The 26,059-nt window shown below is 43.3% G+C and overlaps 1 protein-coding gene across 1 annotated transcript in view; it reads right to left on the reverse strand.

The window, feature by feature from the left end:
* LOC146856783 (opioid-binding protein/cell adhesion molecule-like) overlaps positions 1–26,059 on the reverse strand; it is a 1,126,851-nt gene that overhangs the window by 530,585 nt on the left and 570,207 nt on the right. Inside the window, exon 2 of the mRNA XM_085647228.1 lies at positions 3,079–3,311. Coding sequence (XP_085503354.1) covers positions 3,079–3,311 — 233 coding nt within the window. The remainder of the gene's footprint in view (positions 1–3,078; positions 3,312–26,059) is intronic.

Here is a 26,059-nt window from a genome sequence, read left to right on the forward strand (position 1 = left end):
GGTGCCTGTTGGGGCAGCAGGCAGAAAGTAATCCCCTACAATGGAGCGGTGCCTGCTCAGGCACCGCCATAGGGATTACAATGCAGGTTTCCGGCAGCCTTTCAATGGTGGTCCGACTGCCATTGAAAGGCTGTCGGAAACTGAGTTTGGGGGCCCCTAGCAGGGCCTCGTCCTTCCGCAGTCTCCGCTACGATACCAGTCAGACGCTGGTCCGACCGGCATCGTACTGTGTTTTATATAATTGAAAAGCTTCTTTCTTTTACTCTTGTTCAACATATTTTTCTTCTCAGCACCGTTCTATTCCTCTCTACAAATGTTTCTTAAAGTTTCATCGCTGGGCACTGCTCCTTTACTTCTTTGCCTGTTGAACTTTGTGTCAATCAAGCTAGAGTTGGGAGGTAGGGATTTCCTGCACACGTTGTGACCTTGTGAGAGAATGCAGCCCTACTGGGTTGCAGTTAGACAGGGCAACTGGAGCTCAAGTGGAAAATAATGTCAGGACGGTGATACTCAATGTGTGTGGGGACGAGGACCCACTGCAGTACGCCAAACTGCTGCTAATGGGGGACTGGCAGCGGCTAATAGGATCCCTGCCAGGAGTTTGGAGGTGCGTGATGCACCAGACTTTCAAGTCTGGTTGGAGGACATGGATTGATGTGTGATGGTGGAGAAACAGGTTTATGCAGGATGGGGTGCCCTAAAAATTGGGAGAAGGTCTGAAAACCATGGCAGTGGTGCAGGGGCATGGATGTGTCGACCTGATCGTGACCGGAGGGGAGTATGCGGAGGGGCTTGCCAGATGGCGGCGGATTAGGCGGGCGCGTGGAGGGAGTGAGATTCAATTTCCATGAATGAGGAACATTTCCATGCTTGCAAAGGTAGGGGCAACAGTGGCTGTCGATGATTATTTGTTTAACTGTTGCAAACTCAATAAAAAGATTTTTTTTTTTAAATCAAGCTAGAGTCTTCTTGTTCTTTAACATTACAGATGGAAATCGTATTAAAAGAAGTGCCAAGCCCACTGCTTTCTTTCACCTGTCCTGACACTAAATATCCCATGATTGGTCAGTGGACATGCCTATTTTTCACTCTTGGTTTTACTCCATGCAGTTCTATTCATCACTGGAGTTTTTACATCTGACGGATCACATCTATCTTCTTTGTCCTTCACTGGATGCCACTTCAAAGTCGTATCTAGTTTAGAATTAATTACTTACTAATATGGAACTTGTCCTGGGACAGCTGTACTATCTGCCAAACAGCATTTCGTATGATCTCCAGACATTTTTACCTAAAGGAAGACCTCTCACACTCTTTGACAGTGAGTGTTTGATATCTCAGACTTTCTGCAATAGCTCCTCCGAAAAACATTTATAGCTGTTTCGATATCAAATAAATTCTATCAAAGTTGGGATGAATGGGACTATAGGTTAAGGCCCCTTCTTCATGTATTGGGCTTGTTTGGGCGTTACAAATTGTGTTTATCGGGGGTCTTCGATCACATTTAAAATGAATCCATCTTCTTCTAAATGTAAATAGCATGCACTGAATCTTGTCTCTGTCAATGTCATGGTGAGAAGTTTCCAGGTGGCAGTGGTGAAATTCTGGGATGGCTCTTCCCCTACTGAAGGAACACTGGCACCCCTGCACTAGAATATCACAAAGGTATTGTTTATAAAGACATTGTCCCCATCAGGTAAAAAAATTTCTTATGACACTGGAGAAGTGAGAGACTGAACAGTTCATGAACTCCCAAACAATCCAAGATCTCAAAAACTTTGCAATGCGGCTAACAAATTGATTTGGCTTCAACCGGACTCAACATTTATCCAAATCTATCGCTAGCCTGTTCACAGTGTCCAGCAGCCTGCTTGATTGTGAACACATGAAGGTTTGCGACAATTCAATAAGGGGCAATTAATCTTCCAGAATCTTCTGCGGAAGTATCTCAGAAGAGGTGTCCTCCTTAATCTTCTAATTCCGAATCGTAGCATATGCAGCATCATGAACATTTCTTTGAAACTGGAGAATTGAGATAATAGTTCCAGCTGTAATGCAAGACCAAAGAACAATTTCTCTACAGGACAACGTGATTACAGAAAAACACATCTTTGGCTTCAATCACATTGAAAGACATTTCTTGAAAACGTATTAGTATAAAAATTAAGTACAACGTCAAATGTAGGGAAGAAAATACAAAGTTGCTCAAATGTGCTGCTTGATTGTCGCGAGCACGTACCAATATTAACATTATGAAAGGAGCCCTAATACAGCAGGGTGTACCAGTCACCTGAACATCACACCCTCTGAGGCACATGCTACCAGTGCTTTTAATTACATTTTTACATCTGCAGAAAATTAATCAAAATCAAGTTTTTTGTCCTTTGCAATTGGAATTGTGGCACAATGGAACTTTGTTTCCATACTAGATAGTTTCTTATAAAGGTGTTTGTTATTTACTACCACCTTGACAATGACAAAAACGAGTACAAAGTTGTGGCCTGCATTCATTTCCATGAGCAAAGGAACACCGTAGAATCTCCTCAGGACTTAAACCCACATCTATGCAGCATTATATTCAGGTCTGGTAAAGCACAAATGTTTATGTACAAACGTCAGATTGCTTTACGAGTGATATAGATTTGGAGTGTGCAAACTTGCAAAGAATTTCCTCTGCAAAATTTACTAACTTTTTCTTTTATCTTCATAATCTTATCAAACTTTGGGAAGCATGCACAATTTTAAAAACACAACATCCATTGAAACAAGAAATAAAAATGGGATTTGTGGAAATAAATCCCAAAAAGTAAAAAAATAAATATTTGGTGGGTGAAAACTCTTCCGAGATTTTGAGATAGAAAACTTGCCTTTAAAGAAATTTCTAGAATCTAGATTATATTTTATGAAGTTGATAAACTTTGCAACCACTACGAAGTGTAAAGATTTATTTTAATACACCCACCTCGGAACAATCTTTGAAAAACTCAGTTAAGTTCCTAACAAAATCCATCTTTCATTATATCATAGTACTTCATGGTAAAAATTGGGAAGAATCTGCAATATTGGACAGTGCCTTACCTTGCACGATAAGGTGTACACGTGATGTCTTAGGCTGATTGTCCGTTTGCACAGAGCAGATGTAGGGTCCCTCATCATACACATCTACATCCTGGATTGCAATGCTGTACTGGGACTTGGTGTTTGCCAAAAGGATCACCCTCGGATCCATGCTCCACTTATCATTGCCAGTGTACAGGATAGTGCTGCGGTTCAACCAGGCCACCCGTGTCACCTGGCTATCCAACAAACACCTGCAGTGGAAGAACCAGAAACAGGAGTGAGGGTTACTTAGACTGTAAGCTGCATGTGGGCATTATTACAGATAAACCGACGTAAACCCTTTGTGAAGTGTTCTCCAAAGAATCACAGATGGCAATTAAATGTGGATTTAAATTAGGATTCTTTATTTAAAATTAGAAACACCAACCCAGCTCAAAACTAAGATCTCCACTCAGCAACAGCCTTCACAGCTTCCCTTTGAATCTAAGCATTGTACATTCTAATAGCAACATGTCCACATAGAACAGTGGAATATTTACATCTCAAACAGAAAAATTATCATTTAAAGGAGAAAACATACAAAGCACAATCTCACATATCCTCCCCCCCCCCCAAAAAAAGAAACATCTTTAAAAACATACTTTAAGCACTGGAAAATACTTAAGTATTATACTATAAAAACTTCTGAACAACCACTATATTCAATGTTGTTCTGGCTTGATATGTGTCCATCACCCAACTTAACCACATTGCAAAACAGCTTGATTACCTTATACATGTTATTATATTTTGAACAATCATCTGATTTTCTAGGTAGGTTGACTCTCATATCCCCCACCTTGATATCAACATAGTTCACAGCTGTGCGTTGGTCATGTCTCATTTTCCTTTTCTCTTGTGCAAATCTCTCCATTACAATCCCCTAATTCAGCAGATCTTCCCAACAAAATTCATCTTGAATATACGAATTAACCCAAGATGGGTTAATTTTAGTACATGGTTCCCATTTCTTAAAACGTTCAAATGAGCTTACCCCAGTAGTGGAATGAGGAGTAAATCTTTACTCTTCCACTCTACTCATCACCATGTCTATCCACCCAAATCCTTTGTACTTTGCCATTTGCATGGTCTCTTTGAGAGTCCTAATAAATCTCTCCACAATTCTTTTTGATTCTGGGAGATATAATGCACACTTTTTATGAGCAATGCCTCTCTTCTCGAAAAACCCTTCCATCTCCCTAGATTTCAGCTGTACCCCATTGTCTGTAAGCATGCTCCTGGGACTTCCTTGCAAAAATATCAGATAAGAAGAATATGATTATCCCCTAAGGACAGGTAGTGGTTCCCGAGCATCCAAGAGACAGAGGAACCCCAAGACACTACGATGTGGCTCTGTGGTCATTTTGAAGTTGATTTCTCAGGAGGCCCTTCTTGGCTATAACACTGTATTGTATGATGTATGGCCTAGTGATGTATGTTACTGCATGACTGTAACCGATTTTGTGATGGTTTGTTTTCTTTTGTTCGACAAAAATGCAAATAAAAACAAAAATAAAATTAAAAAAAGAATTTAATTACCGTAGAAGTAGTGACATCATTCACAACTTTCACCTCTGGCCATCAGGACAACATGTCCATCAACAACAAAAATATTTTAAGGACTCACAACAGCTTAAGGGTCCAACTATGTCGAATGCAATTTCATTGCAGACATCTCTAGAAATGTCCCGGCACACCATGGGCGAGGAGATTTGTCACTCAGTCTACACTCAAAGTCAAAGTCAAAAATTAGCTTTATTCGATTTTGTTGTAAAATCATAAAAGCACATAAAATATAGCATCATCACATGTTTACGTATATAACATATTCAACAAAAATCGAAATACACATCCCTATCACAACGCATTGTCAATGCTAAAATTAGAAAGGGATAATCCGTTAAAAAAGATAAAATAAAAAGTCAAATTTCAATCGCTGCAGCCTAGGTTGCCCCTGCCCCCATGGTATTCCTCACTCCTATTGATAATCTCAAATAGGAGGAGACCGCTTTTACCACAAGAGCTGTTTCTAATTGCTTCAGTTTACAATATGCTGCTCTACAACTCCTAATACCCCATTTTATAAGGATCGGCTTCAAAAACCTTTTCCTCACAATCTCATAGAATTTACAATGTGAATGTGAATGTTAGACTGATCGGCTAAATCATCACAGGGGCACTTCACTAGTGATTTGGACCAATCATTACAATTGGGAAATGTTAACAGTCTAAAAAAGTGCCAACCCGGAACCTGGTCAACAACAACCTCTAAAAAGGACTAGGTTCTGACAATAAATACGGTTGAATACCTACATGAAAAATCAATAAATGGATTTCCAGGGTTGTGCATTTACCCTTTTCAGCAAGCCTCCTTTTATTCTGTAAAAATTCCAAGATCATTTTAAGTGTGCGTTTTGGGACCGTTTCTAGGCAAATTGTCTACACTCATAATAATCTTTTATCAGTCTCCCAATCTGAATGGTAATTCCTGGCCACTAATAAGTCACCCCCAGCCTCCCTTTTGTTTGATTAATACCTTGGTGACCATCATGAGCAAGACTCACCAAACGGTGTCTTATTCCTTGTGGGGGGCCAATCTACTGCCTCTCCATAATATTAATTTCAGCACATTTTAGGGATCTGGAAGCCAAGGGAATAGTTACTTCCACCCCTTGATGCATCGATTTCAAAACTGACACTAGACCTTTCTCACTCGCATCCATGATAATCCAACACAGTTGACCAGGAATTTAACTTTTCAAACATTGCATGGAAGTGAGACATGATTTGAGGTCAAGAAACTCTTGTTGGCAGTCTTCACTCCAAAGGAATGAGACACCCTTTTTCAGTAGTGAGTGAATGGCAGACGTGCGACTGGCAAAGTTAGGTACAATTCTAGCATAGAATTCAACCATCCCTAGAAATGCTTGAACTTCTTCCTTCTTGGTAGTAGAAGGTAAATCATATATGGTTCTAAAAAGATCATCTTTAGGTTTCATACCATCTTTAGATATATTGTGACCTAAATATGAGATCTCTGGACAATTAAATTTCAATTTCCCAATCTTGAGTGTAACACCCTTGTCACTGAAAATGTTCCACACTTTTCTAACTGTGGATAAATGTTAATCAATTGTGTCGCTAAAAATTTGTAGATTGTCCTGAAAGAATTTCACACCAGGTATGCCACCAAGAATGTTAACTTCCACACCATCTGACAGATATTCACACTTAACCTCAGGTACACAATTTATGTCAATGATAATTTGTTGAACCATTCCTTCTGTTCTATATTCACTTCATGAATTTTTGCTTTATGTTCAACAGACTTCCAACACTTTGCGAAGTGACCTTTTTTCCCACATAGTTTGCATATTACTTTAACTGCTGGCCAATCCCTAGAACTCGCCATGTGATTTGGGTTACCACATCTAATACATATACAATCCCATTTAAAGGAGAAAACATACAAAGCACATTACCACACCCTGTTCATTCAAATGGACTAAGGTCAAGACAAATTTAATGCACTTCATTAATTTGTGGCAAAATTGGCATAATGACCAATGAGGCATGTTAACTCTGGTTATGAAGGCACTGAATGGAGTGATGAATGATGGCAGACGAATATAACAGCATCATAGTCAGTACGCACTTGTGGGTTTAGCACTCAGATTGGCACATCTTGTGCAACCTCATGTGTTGTGGAATTCACAGAGGGTATTTTGCCTCTTCTTGAACAAAAAATGACAGCTATGTAAAATCTGTCACCTGTTCCTAAAACAGATTATCATGAAAACCATCACCTGGTTGGTACAAGAGGTCACCTGTCAAAGGGATTCACACATGTTCTCTGGTGTCATCAGTGCCAGAGAATTATTGATAGTGGAGGTGACCACAATCACCAGACTTTCATAGTTTTTTAAATCTCCCACATTGGCTGGCATCAGAAATTCCAAGCCCCATAACTTGTCACAAATTAACAGAAAGTTGTGTATTAAACATTAGGATTAATCATAAACACCATACATTACTCTTGCACATTCCATTCCATCATTTGTTTTGTTCAGGGACCAGCTATGAAAAACAATGGAATGGAGGTTGGCCAAAGTATACACGAGTGGTTCAGTATGATTTAAAAATGTCATCCATAACTTTCTAGCTGACTAAATGTATCCACTAAGTGAAATAGAATGCCCAGATATGGGCAATGAGATCACTACACATAGGGCTCAAGTTTCCCCTTTCCAATGTTGACCAATAAAGCCATAATGTGTTTGCTGTTGCTTTAGTTCCGGTTCGTAAAGTCTGTGGCCCCAAGAGTTATGGAAAGCCTGGCCATTTTAGGGCGAGGCCGGGACTGGATTGCATAAGGTTGGTCCCTTTATTTAGGTGTAGATCAGCTACAAATGATGAAATAGTGTGTGCTGTGAGTAATTATCATTGGCTGAGACAGACTCAGCACTACCATGAATTGCGTTTGTCCTATGAAATTCAGCTGTTTCTTCTGTCACAAATACCCTGTAGGCCAGGAAACGTGTTTTGTGTTGGACTCTATGCCTAGTAAAATATCACAGAATAGGTGCACTTTTCCAAACTGCAGAGAATTACAAATGTGCATTCTTCACCCTATGTCAGAACCACATACGCAATACAGACTAATCTGACACCAAGCAGAAAGGTGGAGACAACCCTTTTTTGCAGCAAGATTAAATATGGTGCACATCACACTCATGGCGGTGGGAGTTGATTTGCTTTCCTTGCCCCAAAGGTGTGGAATTCTTTCCCCTGTCGCTCAGGAATTGCACCAATCTCATGGAGTTTCGGGGAGCCTTGAAGACTTGGGTATTCAAGCAAGCTTTGAGATAGGTTACTGCCTCTCACTCTCTCCTCATTTCAGCGCCATGAAACCTCTGGGTGCCCGTGCGCTTAATAAATCCCGAATAACATAACATAACATAACATGGCCTGATTCACAGAACTAACTTAAGACAAAATCCTAAACTTACTACTTTTGGAATTCACAGAAGTTAGGATTTTGTCTTAAGTTTATCTTAAGACAAACTTAAGACAGACTTAAGACAGACTTAAGACAGACTTAAGACAGACTTAAGACAGACCTAAGACAGACCTAAGACAGACCTAAGACAGACCTAAGACAGACCTAAGACAGACCTAAGACAGACCTAAGACAGACCTAAGACAGACCTAAGACAGACCTAAGACAGACCTAAGTTAGGATTGTGTCTTCAGTCTGTCTTAAGTCTGTCTTAAGTTTGTCTTAAGTTTGTCTTAAGACAACTTCTGTGAATGCCAAAAGTAGTAAGTTTAGGATTTTGTCTTAAGTTAATTCTGTGTATCGGCCCCTCAGAGCAGAAATAACATGAGGACAATTGATTCTCTTGCCCTCATGATGCTGGAGTGGTAAGTGGAGTTGCCTAGGCACCATGGGCCCTAATGCAAGCAATAAAAATGGGCCTTCAGTCTGGTAGTAAAAGACAGTGATAAATGAAGTGCAGTGGTCTTCAAACAACCGTGGACCCCAGTACCAACCGGCCACTGCCCTGTCATCACTCAATCAGAGTCTTCATAGGGAAGCTCTTCGTTGTGAAGAATAATGTCCCTATGTCATGGAGGGAAATAGCCGTGGTAAGATCTAAGAACAACTGCATTCCCAGTGTAAACACCACGGTAACAAAAGGCAATCTCTTACCCCACCCCAAAAAACACTTTTGCTATTTGTTGTAATTACTATGTAATACTTGTGTTTGCATCCTGGTAAGGCACTCTACTGTGCTTCAGGAGCCTTCTCTCGTCCCTATCTACTGGTGGGTGGATCTGTGGAATTATACAATTCTCATGTTAATGAAGACAAACAGGAAGCCTCTCGAGAGAGAGTCAAGGATACAGACGCAGTGACGCTGTGTATGAGCGTATTCTCCTGAGTGACACATCTTGTGGCAACAGCCTTGATTTGCATATGTTGAACAGAGGTGGTGGCACACATTTCGCATTACACATTCAGTACATTTTAGTTTTTATCTCTGCTTTTAAACCCAGTGAACTGCTAATTGCCACCAAAACAAGCATTTGCAATGCAATAGGTCTCGCATTTGCAAGACTTTAAGCTATTGGCATTGTAAATGACAATGCCTTTTATTTCTGTTTTGATAATTAACACATAAATAAAAGGCATTGTCATTTACAATGCCAATAGCTCAAACTCTTGTAAATATGAGACCTATTTCAGTTCAAAGAAGCAGGCTCCATTGTACCGGGCTGCTTGGAAAGTGAGAGCGCGCATGGCGCAAGAGTTCAGGACAGTTGCTATTCTATTTGGGGACTGATTCCCAAAACCTTTTGTGCATGCAATTTGTATTTATGACGCAAAAACGATGAAACCACACCCTTTAATCCACATTGTTATTCGCAAAATAAGGATCAACACATTTTTTACATGTGAAAACATCACTTGTGAATATGCAAATTCACTAAATTGGTCTACACTTCTTCGGTTCCTCTTTAGCACTACTGTTGGCTTTATTACAGGGGGCTGATATTGCATCGCTGCTGTAAAACCGGCCCCCACCAACTGAAAACTGGCCCCAATCCTTCCCGACCACGGGGAAACACCCGGTGCCTGCTATGGCCAGTCCGACCCTGATATTGGGCTAGATTTCGTTGCTTAAAGAATTACTGACGTATGTCGATGGGCAAGATACTTAAAAAAAGAGTTAGCAATTTCAGGACCATAAATGTGTTCTGAAAAAATAATAAAGTGGTTTTAAGATTGGCAATACCTGAATTTATTTATTGAATATGCCATGATGAAATTCTCTGACAAAACAAGGGCATTTACACAATATTTCCTACTCATATTTATGTGGTGATTTGTGCTACTTTTTGATGCCATGAACAATATTTCATTACCTCTTCAACCAGTGACAGCTCCTCCACTAAGGTGGAGGAGCATCGCCCCTCTGCTCGGCGAGCAGTGCAAAAAACAAAAAGAAAATGATATTAACAAGAGATATTATCATTTTATTTTTATTTGCAGGACTCAGAACCAGGTTGGACAGGGCGGGCTGGGCTCGCCGCCGTCAAAAGAGAGCGAGGAGTGGGCCGTTTTGGGCCAGCCAAACCGTCATGCGCACTTAAGCATGTTCTCTACCGGCCTGTGCTGCACAGCCCAGTGGAGAACATGCCCAGGCTCCCAGGCCCTACCTGAGCGCCTGTTTGGCCGCTCAGACCAATCGCGATGCTGCAAATGCAGCTTCATGATTGGCTGGGAAAGGTAGGGAGCCTGGGTGCTTCCGGTTCTGTGGACGGAGGAGAGGCGGCTGCGATGGTGACAGGTAAGTTTATTTATCATTCTTTTTTTTATCCCCCTCCCACTTACCCCCACACTCGTTCAGAGGCAGCCACCACTGTCTTCAACTCTTCCTCGTCCGAACACTTCTGAAGTTAGGTGTGTCCCCCCTCCCTCAGACACCACATTCCCTGGCTAAAACAAAACAAATCTTCCCCACCCTCCTTTCTCTTACAGGCCCTAGTATTAGGGGAGGGGCCCGACTGCAGAAGGACGCAGGAAGTTAGGGAGGTTTTGATTTGTTTTGGGTAGGTGATCTGGTGTCTTGGGATGGTGAGCACAACTCATTTCAAAGGAGCTGGGATGAGGAAGGGAATTAGACTAATGAAATTTGCTATGAATAATCAACACATATCTCATGTTGTGGAATTCACCGTAATGACTGATAATTTCTGTGACTTTAATTTAAATTTACATAACTGCTGTATTAGGCCTGAACCGATAACATAAGCATTATCTAAATTTCCTATCTGGGCCTTTATTATCTCTCTAACTTGTGTATTGTCTCAGAATATTACTGCTTCATAATTTGACTTTACCACCAGCATCTTCCACATAAATTTGCCAAATTACATGATAGGTAGTCTCCAAAGAAGGGACAGGACCTTTTCGAACAATGTGCTGTATTTGTGAGATTGCGCTGAAAAAATGCACCATTTGATTCCAATTTTTTAAATGACCCCAGAGCACACCACTGAAAGAACACTGAGGAGTATCGGGTCATGCAGTATTGAAATATTTCACGATGCCCTGTTAGATGTGCCTATAAAATCTCCAGTATAGCTTTATTCCTAGATCTTCCAAAACCTCAAAACACCACCAGCATCTACAACCCATCTAGAAGCCATCAATCTGTCAATCAATCTGTACTTACTATCCTCAACTCTACTTTTGTATGACAGTGACATTTTTTGTAAAGGCTCAAATCCTTCAGAGCTGGAGACATTTTCATATTGGGACACAACTCACACACCATTCCTCAGTCCCCGTGCAAGGGTTTCATCACACTAAGGAAACATAACTTTTAGTGCCCCAAGTCTGCTGAAAATGGGGTAATTGCTTCTGAGTCTGGGGGCCTTCTGGTGGACACCTTTGGAAGCCTCCTTAGCAGCTATCTAGTATGTCCTTGTCCTTAATCCGGCCACTCCTGTCACCACGAATATTGTAAAATGTACTTCAGATAACTTTGTGCTTAATTTGAGCCGGTGGTTGCCGGGGGAGGCCAAAGGAACTCATTTTTGTGGACTGACACTATTTTTCTTCATGAGACATTTACAGAGATTAAAAGTGGAAAAAACAACAAAGCGGATAGATTGAAGAAGAGAAAGATGGAAACCTGTCATAAAAGAAGAATGCAAGAACCCGTGAAATTGGAATAAAGGGATAAGGAGTGTCCGGAGGTGGAATAAAGGGGCAGGAGGTTGATTCAATACTACACAGCCTGGTATTCCGCACGCCAACATTTAATTGCACTGACCGCGGGCTTCTGAGCAGAGTTTTGGGCACCAGCGCTCTTTATGTTACAAACTAAGCACTGGATAACCTTGTACACTAACTCTCTTCTGACCAGGTCTGTATGCCTTGAGATTATGTAGTTTCTAGTGTGTTTATTAAGAACTACAAATCAAATCAAATCAGGGTGTGCGCACAGTGAAAAACCAGAAAAAATAATAAAAAATAAATACATAACTTAGCATTTAAAAAACCGTACAAATGCACTAAAAAAACCATAGGTTTCACACACATTATAGTTAGGAATTATCATTTACAAAACCTTGCAAATTCACTTAAAAAACCATAGGTTTCACACATGTTATAGTTAGCTGTACATTTCACTCGTAAAAAACCAATGAAATTCCACGTTATAGTTAGATCAGGTAACTATAACGTGCGCGACCGCAATCCACAATGTGTAATTTCAGATGTCATGATTGATGTCATGAGTGATGTCACTGACCATGTCATGAGTGATGTAATATGTGACGTCATCAGCAGTTTATTGTGGGCGCGCAAGTTATAGTTACCTGATCTAACTATAACGTGGAATTTCATTGGTTTTTTACGAGTGAAATGTACAGCTAACTATAACATGTGTGAAACCTATGGTTTTTTAAGTGAATATATACATAGATATATATAGTGAATGATTATTTGTATATATTGCGTATAAGGGCAGTAGAGAATACAATCGCAGGGATAGGGGGTAACAAAATGTTTCCGAGGCATTTTCTACACTGTGCAGTCCTTACTTTTGTGTTTCAAGAACACAGCCAGAGTTTTACGTAAGAGTTTCCTGTGACATTGTAGCAATGTGACATCGTCCTCAACAAGCTTTTTCTCTTCCTCGTGAATAATTTGTGTTTTGACCACAATATTGACACTCACAATATTGATCCGCAGTTATATAGTGACCATTGACTCCATAAATATCTTAAATGCAAGTGTAGATTTACTTTTATCTCCTTTATCATATTTAGTGAGTCAATTATATGGTCTCTAAATATTAGTGGGTCGATATCTCAGCCACCATACTGTAGTAGAACACCGCTTTAAATTTTGCAGGGAACAGCCCGAGTCGCTGACACGTCAAATGGTTGTTGTAGGATTGGCCCAGGTGGAATCATTTTTTAGTTTATTTTTTTGCAGATTTATTTAGCGCGAACTTGACCAGAAGGTATTGGAGCGCTTTACATGAGCACTGGTTACGTTACACATTCATTTTTTTATTTTTTTTTGGTAGGCATGGGGAGATTAAGGGATTTTGCCCAGAATCGCAGGATGTGGACGCTACCCCGAGGCTCGAATCTTGGTTTCCAGCACCAAAGTCGGCAGCTCTAGCCGTCAGACCACATCCTCTCCCCTATCTATGCAATTGCCATAATAGGACTCAAATGATGTACAGGATTATGAGTTGCTGACAGCATGTATGCCGGTCGAACCACGTACCCTTGTGCAGGTGCACTGTGAATAGATCCTGGTGTGGTCTCTTTTGATCCTTGCTGTTGGGTTGTCATGGTTGGGTTTGCAATAATTCGGCTCGCGTGGAGAATAGCCATATTTACTTATATATATATTTCTGACATTACTTTTGCTGGTTCAATGAGGCATTATTGTGCAGGTGTGCTGTGACTGTGGCTTCATCTCCCGATAGCTAAGGATGGCTTGGCGCGGTTAGGGTTCCCATAATGAGGCTCACGTACTGTATAGCAAGATTTCAAGTTTTATTCCACAGGGAGTTTATGAACAAATGGTGTAACCAAGCAAAAACTAATCTCCAAACTGAAGATAACCGACATGCTGCCGTTGTCATGCCTTCCTCAGAGAGATGGGTAAAAATAGAAGCGGTAAGCTATCACTCTGTAGGGCGGCTTCCCCCCTGGGCTCTTTCTCTGTGTCAAACACCTGAAGTTATTTAGCACCTCCGGCAGAATCACCCAAGGACACCAGAAATAGAAGACATTTATGTGAGTGCGGTCACCCTTCACAAGGCTGCCTACCTTCATCTAGATTCTATTTATTGTCCAATGTTGAGGAGGACTCTGCGAAGTTGCAAAGTCCAGGACTTTACAATTCCGCAAAACATTTGATAAAGTTTGCCCGCTTAATATTTGCAAATCTGGTGAAGTATAAACATTAACAAAGAAAGAACTTGGGGCAGAAAATGGATGAGGTACTGCATCAGGGAATGTCCAGTTGCTGTGCAGGTCAGAAAGCCTGCAGCTAAATGTTTAGGTCTGATAGTAGCCAAGACCTTTTGATTTTACTAAAATTATATGCAAACTATAATTTGTAACATATACTTACTTATAGGGTGCTTTTAGCGAGCCCTCTTCATCCGTCACTATATAATTCACATTTTTTCTACCTGCTATAGCATACAGCATGGGGCAATGTGTCAGCCACTTCAGCCATAAGCTAGCTTCACTGTGAGTGAGGGCATTCTCCCATTTACAAGAGTTGCACCCACACCCAAACTGGTTCTTTTAAGTGCCTGGAACTATTGTCCCAATACGTGCTTTTTTAGACAAATATTTTTGTTTTCAGTCAATGTTTTTGTAGATTGACAAGGGCTGCGCAGCTCCCCCAATAAAGGTTTACAAAACCCACAACAAAACAAGCATTGACAAAGCCAAAAATCTAACAGCCAACAGTAGACCTGTTGACTTTACCTGTTCTTCAACAGTGATGAGCTCTGTCACCTTTTCCCACTGCCAGAAGTTCAAAGGTGTGACTTCTGGTCACAGGAATAGGACATAGAGCACAGCTGAGTGTCAGCTATTGTGTTTTCTTGTTGGAAATCAAGAGGTTGCAGGAACACAGTTTCCCTGCAGCTTCATTTGCATTCCTTCAAGCCTCAGAGAATGTTCAAATATGTTGGGCAAAGTAGACCACACCAGTCTCTGGCAAAGTCAGAGACTTCTTCAAAAAGTGTGATATTCTCCAGAGCCAACTTCCAGAACACCATGACAGACATCTTCACCTGGATGAAGGCCAACTGCTTATATCTCAAATCGGATTAAAAAAGGTCCTCATCTTCGGAAACAAACCCCCCCATGGGATGACACATGGTGGCCCATCGCACTTGTTCACACGCCTACCCCCACCGGCACTCACGCAACCTCAGAATCGTCCTGGACAGTCAACTGACAATGAAGCAGCAGATCATGCCGTCTCCTCTTCCTGCTTCCACACCCTCTGCATGCTCCGCAAGATCTTTCGATGGAGCCCTGTCTCAACCAGGAGGACAGTCACCTAGGCCCTCGTCTCCAGCCGATTAGAGTACAGCAACGCACACTATGCCAGAACCTCCAAGCTGCTTTTGAACCACCTCCAGAGAATTCATTAGTCAGCAGCACAACTCATCCTCGACCTTGCTAGCATCTCTTCCTCACCTCAGGGCCCTCCACTGGGTCCCTGTCTGGGAAAGATGCCTCTTCCAACTCCTCACACACACCTGCAAAGCCCTCCAAAAATCCCGACCCGCCTACATCAATAAACGCATGACTTTCCACCAAACAACCACTGAGCTCCGCTCCTCCACCCTCACTCTGGCTCACATTCCTCACATCCGTCGAAGCTGCTGTGGAGGTCACTCCTTCTCCTACCTCACAGCCAAGTCCTGGAGCGATCACCCCTCACCTCCCCTTCACCGTTGGACTTCAGGAAGAATTTCAAGACTTGGATCTTTGACCGCCAGAGTCATCTGACCTAGGCTCACAGAACCTCAGCACCTGGAGACCCCCTGGGGTGGCAAACCACACTTTACAAGACCTAATGATTGATTTAAAGTTACTTGACTGCCCAGGGAAATGTATGTCTCACAATAAATAGGAATAAAAGGACCTAAAAGACCAGTTGTACAGTCTGAAATAGCTCCCTTTTGCCTCAGGATGCTGTTTCCAGGCACTGTTTGGGCACGTTGAAAGATAAATTCATTAACTTGTCTCTACAACCAATGCTCCTTAGTCTTTTTCATATATTATTATAATTCCCAGTTCAGCACATATGTCATTCCTTGATAGCTTCTTTATTTCTCCTGTACCAACACGTTTCCAGGTATGCTGCTTTCTTCAGGGCTTGTGTGTTACAATGTTTATATCAGTTCATATTTAATTTTGCAATCAGTTATCTGCGCCCTTTCGTTCCAGCCCATGATAATAATGCGCCCATATCATGGCCTGGAATGTAAGAGTGCAGACAACTGATTTAAAAATGAAATACAGACTCAAGTAAACAATGGAAACCATAAACCCTGTAGAAGTGGGAATACAGTGAAACACATGCTGGCATGGGATGAATTAAGAAACTGTCAAAAATGATATGCATTGAACAAGAAACTTAAATAAAATTAAAAAAAGTTTAAGAAACATCGATTGTAAAGGCAAATTATTGAAAGTATCATTTGAGGAGCCTCAGAGAATTTGAATTTATAATTGCAACTTTGCCCACACCACCCATCCACAGATACAGAAACTAATGTTCAGTTTAAAAAAAAGATTAACGCCTTGGGTTTCCTATTTCTAAGTAATCTCGATGTTGGTAGTTAAGGAAAGTGAGGCACAGTAGGTAAAGTCCATCCCCTGGAATTACATAAATGAGTCAAGGGGACTGCCTGTATTTGAGCTCAAGTGTTTGTCTTCCAGATTTGATGCCTTTGCATTGGGCCACTTATCCTCCTTTTATGCACACATTCTCTCCTCGGGTAGAGCATTTAGGTATGAAACAGTGTTGCACTTTCCAACCTGTCCTGAGGCTCCTCTTCTTTGTACCCCTGCACTCGTTCCCTGCAGCCAGTAATATAAGTGGGCAGGTACTGTCCGCTACTGAGTACCGGCATTACTTTCATTTGAAATTGAGGGTACCTTCAAGTCCCAGCATGGTAGCAAACAAGTACCCTGGAACAGTGAGCATCTGCACTTCATTTTTTCCCCTTTAAAGTACTGCAGCCGCAGACATTCTAAAGCCATACTAAAGTATATGGGACTCATTTACAATGAGGCTGCACCACCGGAGTGTCACTTTTTGTGATGCTCTGTTGGCGCAGGGATCTGCTCCATATTTACCAGGCAGCACTAAGACACTTTGCATGGCTTAATGCGGCCTTGTAAATATTGTTCTCTTTAACACAGTTTTTTGCCTTAAAGTGGCATGCAATGGGTGTTACTGGGGCATTTACAGCAACACCCATGGGGGCTTATTTACAAGCCCATGTGCCCGTGGTACATCATTTTTGTTTACGCACTTGCGCCGCAGTGTGCTGCCCCATATCTACAAGGTCACACAAAGCCACCCTACGTGGCTTTTCATGCCCTTCTAAATATGGCCGCTTTTCACGCATCACTTTGTGTGAAAGGGGCGTGCCAAGGGTGTTTGTGGGTGTTCCCATGCAACACCATTGGATTCTGCTGCATTCCCAGATTTACAACATTTTGTAAATCTGGGAATGTTTTAGAATGCTGTGCCTCCTCAGGGGAGGCGTAAGGAGGACCAAAGAGGAGAAATGTTTCTATTTCTGCTAGTTTTTTACTCTTTCAATGCATGCTGCATTCTGCAGCACCCATAGATGCATTCTGTAGCACACATAGAAATGGGAAAAAGCTTATTGTGAGTGTTTTTGTGCAGGAAGGCGTCCCTTCCTCCACAAAAGCAATCATCCCCGCAATGCAGGCACCCTGGCACCATGGTGCCAGAGTGTCTGCATTGGTTCATGGCAGCCAATTGTGCACCGTTGCAGGGGTAAAGCACAGAGATGCGTCATATTGTTGTAAATATGTTGTATTCCTGTGTTTTTAAAATTACGCAGCTTGGTTTAGCAAAAGGCTTGTGGTACAGCGCTGTGTCATTTTGGTGTAAATAAGGCCCCTGGCTTTTTGACAGTGCCCGAGATTAATGAGGAATCGCAACTCTGAGGCAGCGCCAAAAACTTATGGCTCCCAAGGGGAGTCGTCAGGGAGGTGCAAGGAGGAGAAATACCTTAATTTCGCCTTGTTTTTCATTTTTCTATGTGTGCTAAACTCTGCAGCACACATAGAAAGAGGAAAAAGCCTCTTGTGATTGGTTTTGTGCTGGAAGGTTTCTCCCAAAAACAATCAACCCGGCAACGCAAGCACCCACCCTTGCACCGTGTGCAAAGGTGCCTGCGTTGGCGCATGGCAGCCCATTGTGCGCCAGTGCAGGGGAAAAGGACAGGAATGCGCCTTATCTGATAGGTAGGTCGCATTCCTGCCCATTTCCTTTGCCGTAGTGCAGCGCAGCAGGAAGACCTGCAGTGCTGCCCTATGGAAAAATCTTGTAAATAAGGCCTTTGGAGCTCATTTATAAGCCCATTGCGCCAATGGTTCGTCACTTTTATAGACGCACCGGCAGCGCAATGGGCTTCCCCATATTTACAAGGTCATGTAAAGCCACCCTGCGTGACTTTCCCTTCCACGCATAACTCCGCATGAAAGAAGTGTTGCATGAGTGTTGCTGTGGGTGTTTCCACGCAACATCTATGGAACTTGAAGCATTCTCAGATTTACCAAATTTTGTAAACCTGGGAATGTGTCAGAATTCTACGCCTTCCCAGGGGAGGAGTAAGATGCGCAACGAGGAGAAATATTTTAATTTTCCATTGTGTTTTCCTCTCTCTATGCATGCTGTAGAAAGAGGAAAATGCCTTTAATGATTGTTTTTGTGCAGGAAGGTACTCCCCTCAGTGCAGGCACCCTTGCAAAATGACGCAAGGGTGTCTGTGCTGGCACACGGCTGCTGTTTGTGTGCTGGTGCAGGGGATAAGGACAAGAATAAGCTGTATCTTGTAGACAGGGCGCATTCCTTCCCTTTAATTTTGATGCACAGCAGTGCTGCAGGAAAGCTTGCTGCGCTGTAGTGCATCAAAATATTGCACATGAGGCTCTATGCCTCTAGGCCTACACCACCCGTGAATCCTTTCAAAGATGCATCAATGTTTAAAGCATGTTATTTTCAGTAGGGCCACAATCTGTTATTGAAGCACCAGTCATCAGGATTTCATCACTGAGAGCTTACACAAAGATTTTCCATCCTACTTCGAATCTAGATTGTAGGAGACTATTGCTATGGAAGTTAGAGTCCGCTGCTGTTTTTTTTCCTTTTATCGCTGTTTTTCGCTTCCTCTTTTACTCATCTTTAATTGGAGAATATTTGCTTATTAAATCCTGTATACCATTTCTTTATCCTTTGATGTCCACACTGGATTAATATTCTACTGATTTTGTGAAAATTCTCAATTACAAATTATTGAAAGCTAGATGCTCCACCCTGAGCATGCCTCTAATGATCCCTCGCGCGCATGCGTGCATGTGCGAGCACGCAGGCGCGCTTCACAAGTCCCATCTTCTTAGTACTCAATTCAAGTCCACTCTGAAAGGCCGTTCGGAGGGAGACTGATACCCGCTGTTAAATATCTGGTGCGTCTCCCTCGAAGTCAGGCTGCAACTACATTTTAGGACGCATTTGGGGGAAATTATTTATTTCTTGCAGTAAAATCCAGGGCGCCGCTGTGTAAAACAGAAAACTTTTATGTCTTCGGCGATACAGAGTGTCATTGCAAAGTGCTCACAGCTCCTATCTGACTACCTAATTAGGTGTGAAGACAAGGGACTCTCAGGACGGGAAGATTGAGCGCAGAAGATATTGCGCTCCTTCAGCCGTGCAGGTATTTGAACTAAGCTCCCCCAGCGGTGTGCCTGCTTCCTCACGTCTGTCAGTGCCATCCATCAGGTAAATGCAGCGGAAGGCCTGAGACATCCAGTGAGACTGTCTTAAGCAGCAGGCGAGGGAGAGCAGGCAAAGTGGGAGGCGGCTGTGCGCAGTCTGCGGCCCGCGCATGGGCGATGGAGCAATGTGCTGAGAATTGTCAATCCCTGAGCGTGCTCTGGTGGGGTTTTGGTACATGTTCATTTCATGCTGCCATGTCCTGCTTGCAACCATATTGGAAAGTGCATGCGTTTGTGTTTTGTTCCACGTCTGTGGATGCCTATGCTTGAACAGATACCTGCAGCACTTACATGATCTTCAAGCCATGGTTTTTCTGGTAGTTATGCCCTAGTGCATTGTTTTACTTGTAGTCTTGCTCTAGTACAGGCCTTTACTTGTAGTCCTGCCCCATGTATTTCTTTACTTGTATTATTGATACAGTGCATGGCTTACTTTGTAGTCTTGCTCAGTGCAAGGCTTGACTTGCAGTTCTACTGCAGTGAATGGCCTGATTACTTACTAGTAATCTTCATTAGTCATGGTTCATCTCGTTCTCCTCCTAGCTAATATTTCATGAGGAACATAACTATTTCTAAGGACAGGAAATATAACAAGAAATTCTATTACTCCACCTATCCTCAGCTGGATACCATAAATAGGTTGGCATTACCTAGCACTTCCTGTAATCAAAAACTCTGTCAAAGGTCTTGAGCAGGGAGGGTGGGTGGTTCACAATAAATACATTTAGGACGAGCTGGACTAAGAGTAATGAAGATCACTGGTAAGTAATCACGTAATTTCCTCTACGTCCCTCATCTTCGTCCCATCATTACTTCATGAGATATGCCTTGAGTGAGTGAGGCATTGACACTGGTGTGTCGGAGTGAGAGAGCTTTTCCATGAGAGCTATACTGGAGGATGCTTAAGACAACCTCGCCAACCTCGGACTCAGACAGCTCGTCACAACGCCCACCCACTCCGCTGGCCACACACTCGACCCCATCTTCTCCGCAAGCTCACACGTCACCTTCAGCCACATCGCCGAATTCCACTGGACCGACCATCGCTGCATCCACTTCACCTTCCGGAAACCCACCACGCACCACCGCACCCAACAGATGCCCCACCGCAGCTGGAGCAAAATCACCGAAGAACAGCTAAACACCGCCCTCGCCCGAAGAACACCCGCCGAGCCCACCGACCCCGACATCGCCGCCAGCAACCTCAGGCGTTGGATCGACGACTGCGCCAACACTCTAGCCCCGATCAAGAAACCCTCCAACAGATGCACCAACAAGAATGCCAGGTGGTTCTCTGCGGACCTCCAGACCTCCAAACAAACCTGCTGAAAACTAGAGAAGAAATGGCTCCGCGAACAGACACCAGAGAACCATGCAGCCCACAAGAACACCATGGGCCAACACCATCACCTCGTCAGATCCACCAAAAGGACCTCCTTCAAGGACGCCTCGACAACAATGCACACAACAGCAAACAGCTCTTCAACATCGTGAAGGAACTCTCCAAACCCAGCTCCAACAGCAACGACATCCCACCATTGCAAGACCTGTGCAACTCCCTTGCCACCTTCTTCCATCGCAAGATCGCAGACATACACGACAGCTTCGACAGCCAGACCACCACGACAGCCAACTACACCTCAGACCCCACGGCCACCACCCACAGCGGCCACCTGCTCACCTGGACTAACATCGACGACGACAACACCATCAAAATCATGAACACCATCCACTCCAGCTCCCCATCAGACCCGAGCCCACACCAAATCTTCAGCAAAGCCAGCGCCACAATCACACCCCATCTCCGCAAGGCCATCCACATCTCATTCAAGACCGCGACCTTCCCGGAGAGCTGGAAGCATGCCGAGATTAACGCCTTGCTCAAGAAACCCAAGGCAGATCCGAGGGAACTCAAGAACTTCTGGCCCATCTTCCTGCTCCCGTTCCCGGCGAAGGTCATCGAGAAAACCTTCAACAAACAGCTGACCCGCTTCCTCGAAGAGAACAACATCCTGGACCCGTCCCAATCCGGGTTCCGCAGCAACCACAGCACCGAAACTGCCCTCATCGCCGCCACCGATGACATCAGGGCCCTGCTGGACAACGGCAAAACCGCGGCCCTCATCCTCCTGTACCTATCAGCCGCCTTAGGTACATCTGCCACCGCACCCTACGCACATGCCTCCACAACGCAGAGATCCGAGACAAGGCTCTGGAATGGACCACCTTCTTCCTGCAGAACCCAGCGCGTCCACCCCCCCACCTCCATTCCGAAGCTTCCAAGATCATCTGCGGCGTACCCCAAGGATCATCCCTCAGCAAGACTTTGTTCAACATCTAGATGGCCCCGCTCGCCCACGTCGCCAGACTGCACGACCTCAACATCATCTCCTACGCTGACGACACCGAGCTGATCCTCTCCCTCACCAAGAACCCCTTCACCGCCAAAACCAACCTCCACGAAGGAATGAAAGCCGTCACCAAATGGATGAAGAACAGCCGTCTGAAGCTGAACTCGGACAAGACGGAGGTCCTCATCACCGGCTCCACACCCTCAGCCTGGGACGACTCCTGGTGGCCCACCGCCCTGGGAGCAGCACCAACACCCATCGACCATGCACACAACCTGGGGTTTATCCTCGACTCAACGCTCTCCATGACCAAGCAAGTCAACGCCGTCTCATCCACCTGCTTCAACACCCTCTGCATGCTCTGCAAGATCTAGAGGTGGATCCCCACCGACACAAGAAGAACGGTCACCCAGGCCATCATCAGCAGCAGGCTGGACTACGGAAATGCCATCTATGTGGGAAGCCCAGACAAACTGCTCAAACGACTGCAACACATACAGAACGCCTCTGCCCGCATGATCCTCAACATCCCTCGACACAGCCACATCACACCCCACCTGAGAGACCTGCACTGGCTGCCCGTCAACAAGAGGATCACCTTCAAGTTCCTCATCCACGCACACAAGGTACTCCATGACACCAGACCAGCATACCTCAACAGACGACTCACCTTCTACACCCAGAACCGCCAGCTCCGCCGACCGCGCCCTCGCTACCGTCCCCCGCATCCGAAAAGCGACCTCCGGTGGCAGATCGTTCTCCTACCTCGCCTCCAAGACCTGGAACACCCTCCCCATCCTCCTACGGCAGACCCAAGACCTACTAACCTTCAGGAGGCTACTCAAGACCTGGCTATTCGAGCAGTAGCAGCACCCCCCAGCGCCTTTTGACCCTCACGGGTGAGTAGTGCACTCTTCAAATTTCCTGGATTGATTGATTGATTGACTTCATCTTCATATGAGGTGGCTTTGAGGTAATTGAATATGTTGGTGTGATCTGAGAGGGAGAGGGCTGTGAAGATTGACCACTGAGGGATGCTATGAAAAGGGGTGGCTATTAGGTGATATAGGCTTGGTGTTGCCAATGTGATGTCAAACAGTCTGTATTTGTTCACCAGAAAGAGGCTGATGGCATTACACTTGTCTGTGGAGAGTGGGACAGGCAGGTAAGGCAATAGGTTTATCTAGTGCTTCATTGTCCTGAAGAGTATTTTGTTACTGTTGGCACCTCCATTGCTGTCATTGGAATAATATTTGAGTTTGTTTGCTGTGATGAGTTGCCTGTATTGTGCGTGGAGAACATCTGTAGCATAACGTCATCAGGCATTGCCTTTTTGTTCAATTTTTTGCTGTTTATAGATGGAACACTTGTTGTTGGCAAACTCTTTAGAGTAGTAGGGTGCTAAAAGCTTCAACATGTATTTGTGAGTTTCACTTGGAGTGTGAGTGCTCTCATGGTTTTCTAGGAAATCAGTAAGGTAATTTAGAAGGATGTTGATGCCGGGCATAAAGTTTGCAGGGCAAGACAGGAGTTTGAGGTTTAGGTTGTCAAAGGAGAAGCTTTTGAAGGATCTGAAGGCTTGTTGGTCTCTTTTCTGATAACCTTGGTTTATAACTTGGACACTGAGTGGGCAGATGGGGGTGGCAAAGAGATAGGTCCAATTCAGCCATATGGGAGGTTTGCATTGGATGGTTGATGATGCCGAGAAGATGAGGTTTGTGGATGCAGCCTTTTAAGTATGTCGCTTAGTTGACAGGCTAGACCATGATTAGTGTGTCTGTGAGATTCAGAAGGATGTCCCTTGTTTTTTGTGCTTACATTATTGTGGAAGTTGACGTTTCCCAGGAGGGTGGCATGGGCCTGTCAAATGGGTGAAGCAGAGAGGAACTTTTGAGAATCAATCAATAATGCCCTTGTTCTGTCCAGGAGATCTGTGGATGAGGTGGAAGGAGGTGGAATGAGTTTTGGAAAGTTGAAAGTGACATACAAAGAGCACCACAGAGTTGTCATTTGCTAGGATGCAGGACCAAGAGGATGTATAGATGATAGAAAATTCCACTCCTTTCTTAGGACTATGGTCAGCCTGTGGGTTGCTGTAGAGGGTCGGAACAAGAATGTCTAAAATGTGTGAAGATATGGCCATGTCTGAACTGGGGTGGCAGAGTGGGCTAAAGAATGGTGATGGATTAAACCCAGATCAGTTGACTGGGGGTGAGTGCTTGCAATGTTCAACACTCCGTCCATCATTTACTTTGGATTTTGCTTTGTTCGCCATAAGTTGGCAGGGTATGCTCAGACGTGAGTCCCTTGCTCACTTTGCCACTGGATTCAAGCAAGCCTGGCTGAAGACGGCTGAAATGCCAGAAACCGGTCCTAGGAAGCTTGTTTCCGGTCCAGGGAAGACATGGCTTGGCAGTTCGGGCTGGACTGTTCCCATGAGGCACAGGGTCAGACTGATTTGCATATGGCCATGTCTGAACTGGGGTGGCAGAGTGGGCTAAAGAATGGTGATGGATTAAACCCAGATCAGGTGACTGGGGGTGAGTGCTTGCAATGTTCAACACTCCGTCCATCATTTACTTTGGATTTTGTTTAGGATATGGGGGAAGCCATGAGTCTGTGATGAAGAGTGTGTTAAGCTCATGATAATTTGAAACAAAGAAGTGGAAGTTTGTAATTGAGTAAAGTTTACTCTAAAACAATACAAACAATTTGGAGGTGCCTCGATGAATGTGGGGTAGCACTATTGCCCCACTAAGTAACTTATGTTATACTTTTGGTTTGTTAATGTAAAAAGCATGCAACAAAATGTGTTTTTTTAAAAAGCGTCGGATAGTTGATGTTGTTAGCAGTGTCTGGGGCATGCAGTGCTGCAGAGTGTGCATTAATGACCATGAGTAGGACCATGTGTTTGGTAGTGTTTGGGCATATGGTGGTTACTGTGATATGTATGAGGTATTGTCTATGTGTTGTGAGTAAGTGCTGTGAGTATGTGTATGGTTTTGATCTGGGTGTGAATTTAGTGGTGGGTAGTGTATGGTGCTAGAGAGTCATTGCTCCCAGTTAGTTGACTGTTATGGTTCAATGGAAATCCTATATTTATACTGGGCACTATTTTAAAAATCCACTGACTATTACTGAATTTTAGTGCCTAATCCTTTATATTCTCATTATTCTTCAATTTCAATGTTGTTATTTTGGAGAAGTACACATTTTTAATTCTATTCCACTTGAACTTTGTTGCAAATATGTTCATATGAATCATGATAAGATGCAAAAATATTAGTTCAAGTGTATTGCTGACTCAAGCGATTCTGTATTGCATTTATTACTGTGCAGGAACACATTTCGGCATTAAGATTAATTAATTCCCTTGGTCAACTGAGTGAGTCACAGCAATTAATTTATGATTGAGAAATGTATTTTGATCACAAATACAGTTGCCTGATTGCTTGAGAGGGAGATTTGTTCCTTGGAGAAATGAGTACATAGTTTGTGCTATGAAATTTGGCTCTGAGGGGGAGAGCGGAAACCAATATTAAATACGAAAAAACAATGTAGCTTAATAAGTTTGGGAAAGCACAGCTTTTTGTATTCAAAAATATTTTTCAAATATTTCCAAAAATATTATACACCTACTGGTTTCTCTGATGCAACTCGTAATAGAAAGCTTACGTTTATGCATGTTAAATAGGGGTTTGCTAGAGCTTCTTCATCCACCATCAGCTTAATGGGTTGAATGCTCAATAGGATTATCCATCATAATATCGACTCTACAAATATCATACTATCAACTACAATATCAGGAACAAAATATGCAGGACCAAAATATCTAGAAGGTAAGCACATAAATACGTGAGTATAGATTTACTCTTCACTCCAGCCACAAACCATGACACTATATATATAATCAAACCGATATATGTGGCGTTAATTAAAGTAAACCTATATTTATTTACACTGTTGACATTTTCGTTCTCAAAATTTGGCCACGATATTGT

Source organism: Triturus cristatus, chromosome 3_2 (assembly GCF_964204655.1).
Source record: "Triturus cristatus chromosome 3_2, aTriCri1.1, whole genome shotgun sequence".
In the NCBI taxonomy this organism is placed as follows: Eukaryota; Metazoa; Chordata; class Amphibia; order Caudata; family Salamandridae; genus Triturus; species Triturus cristatus.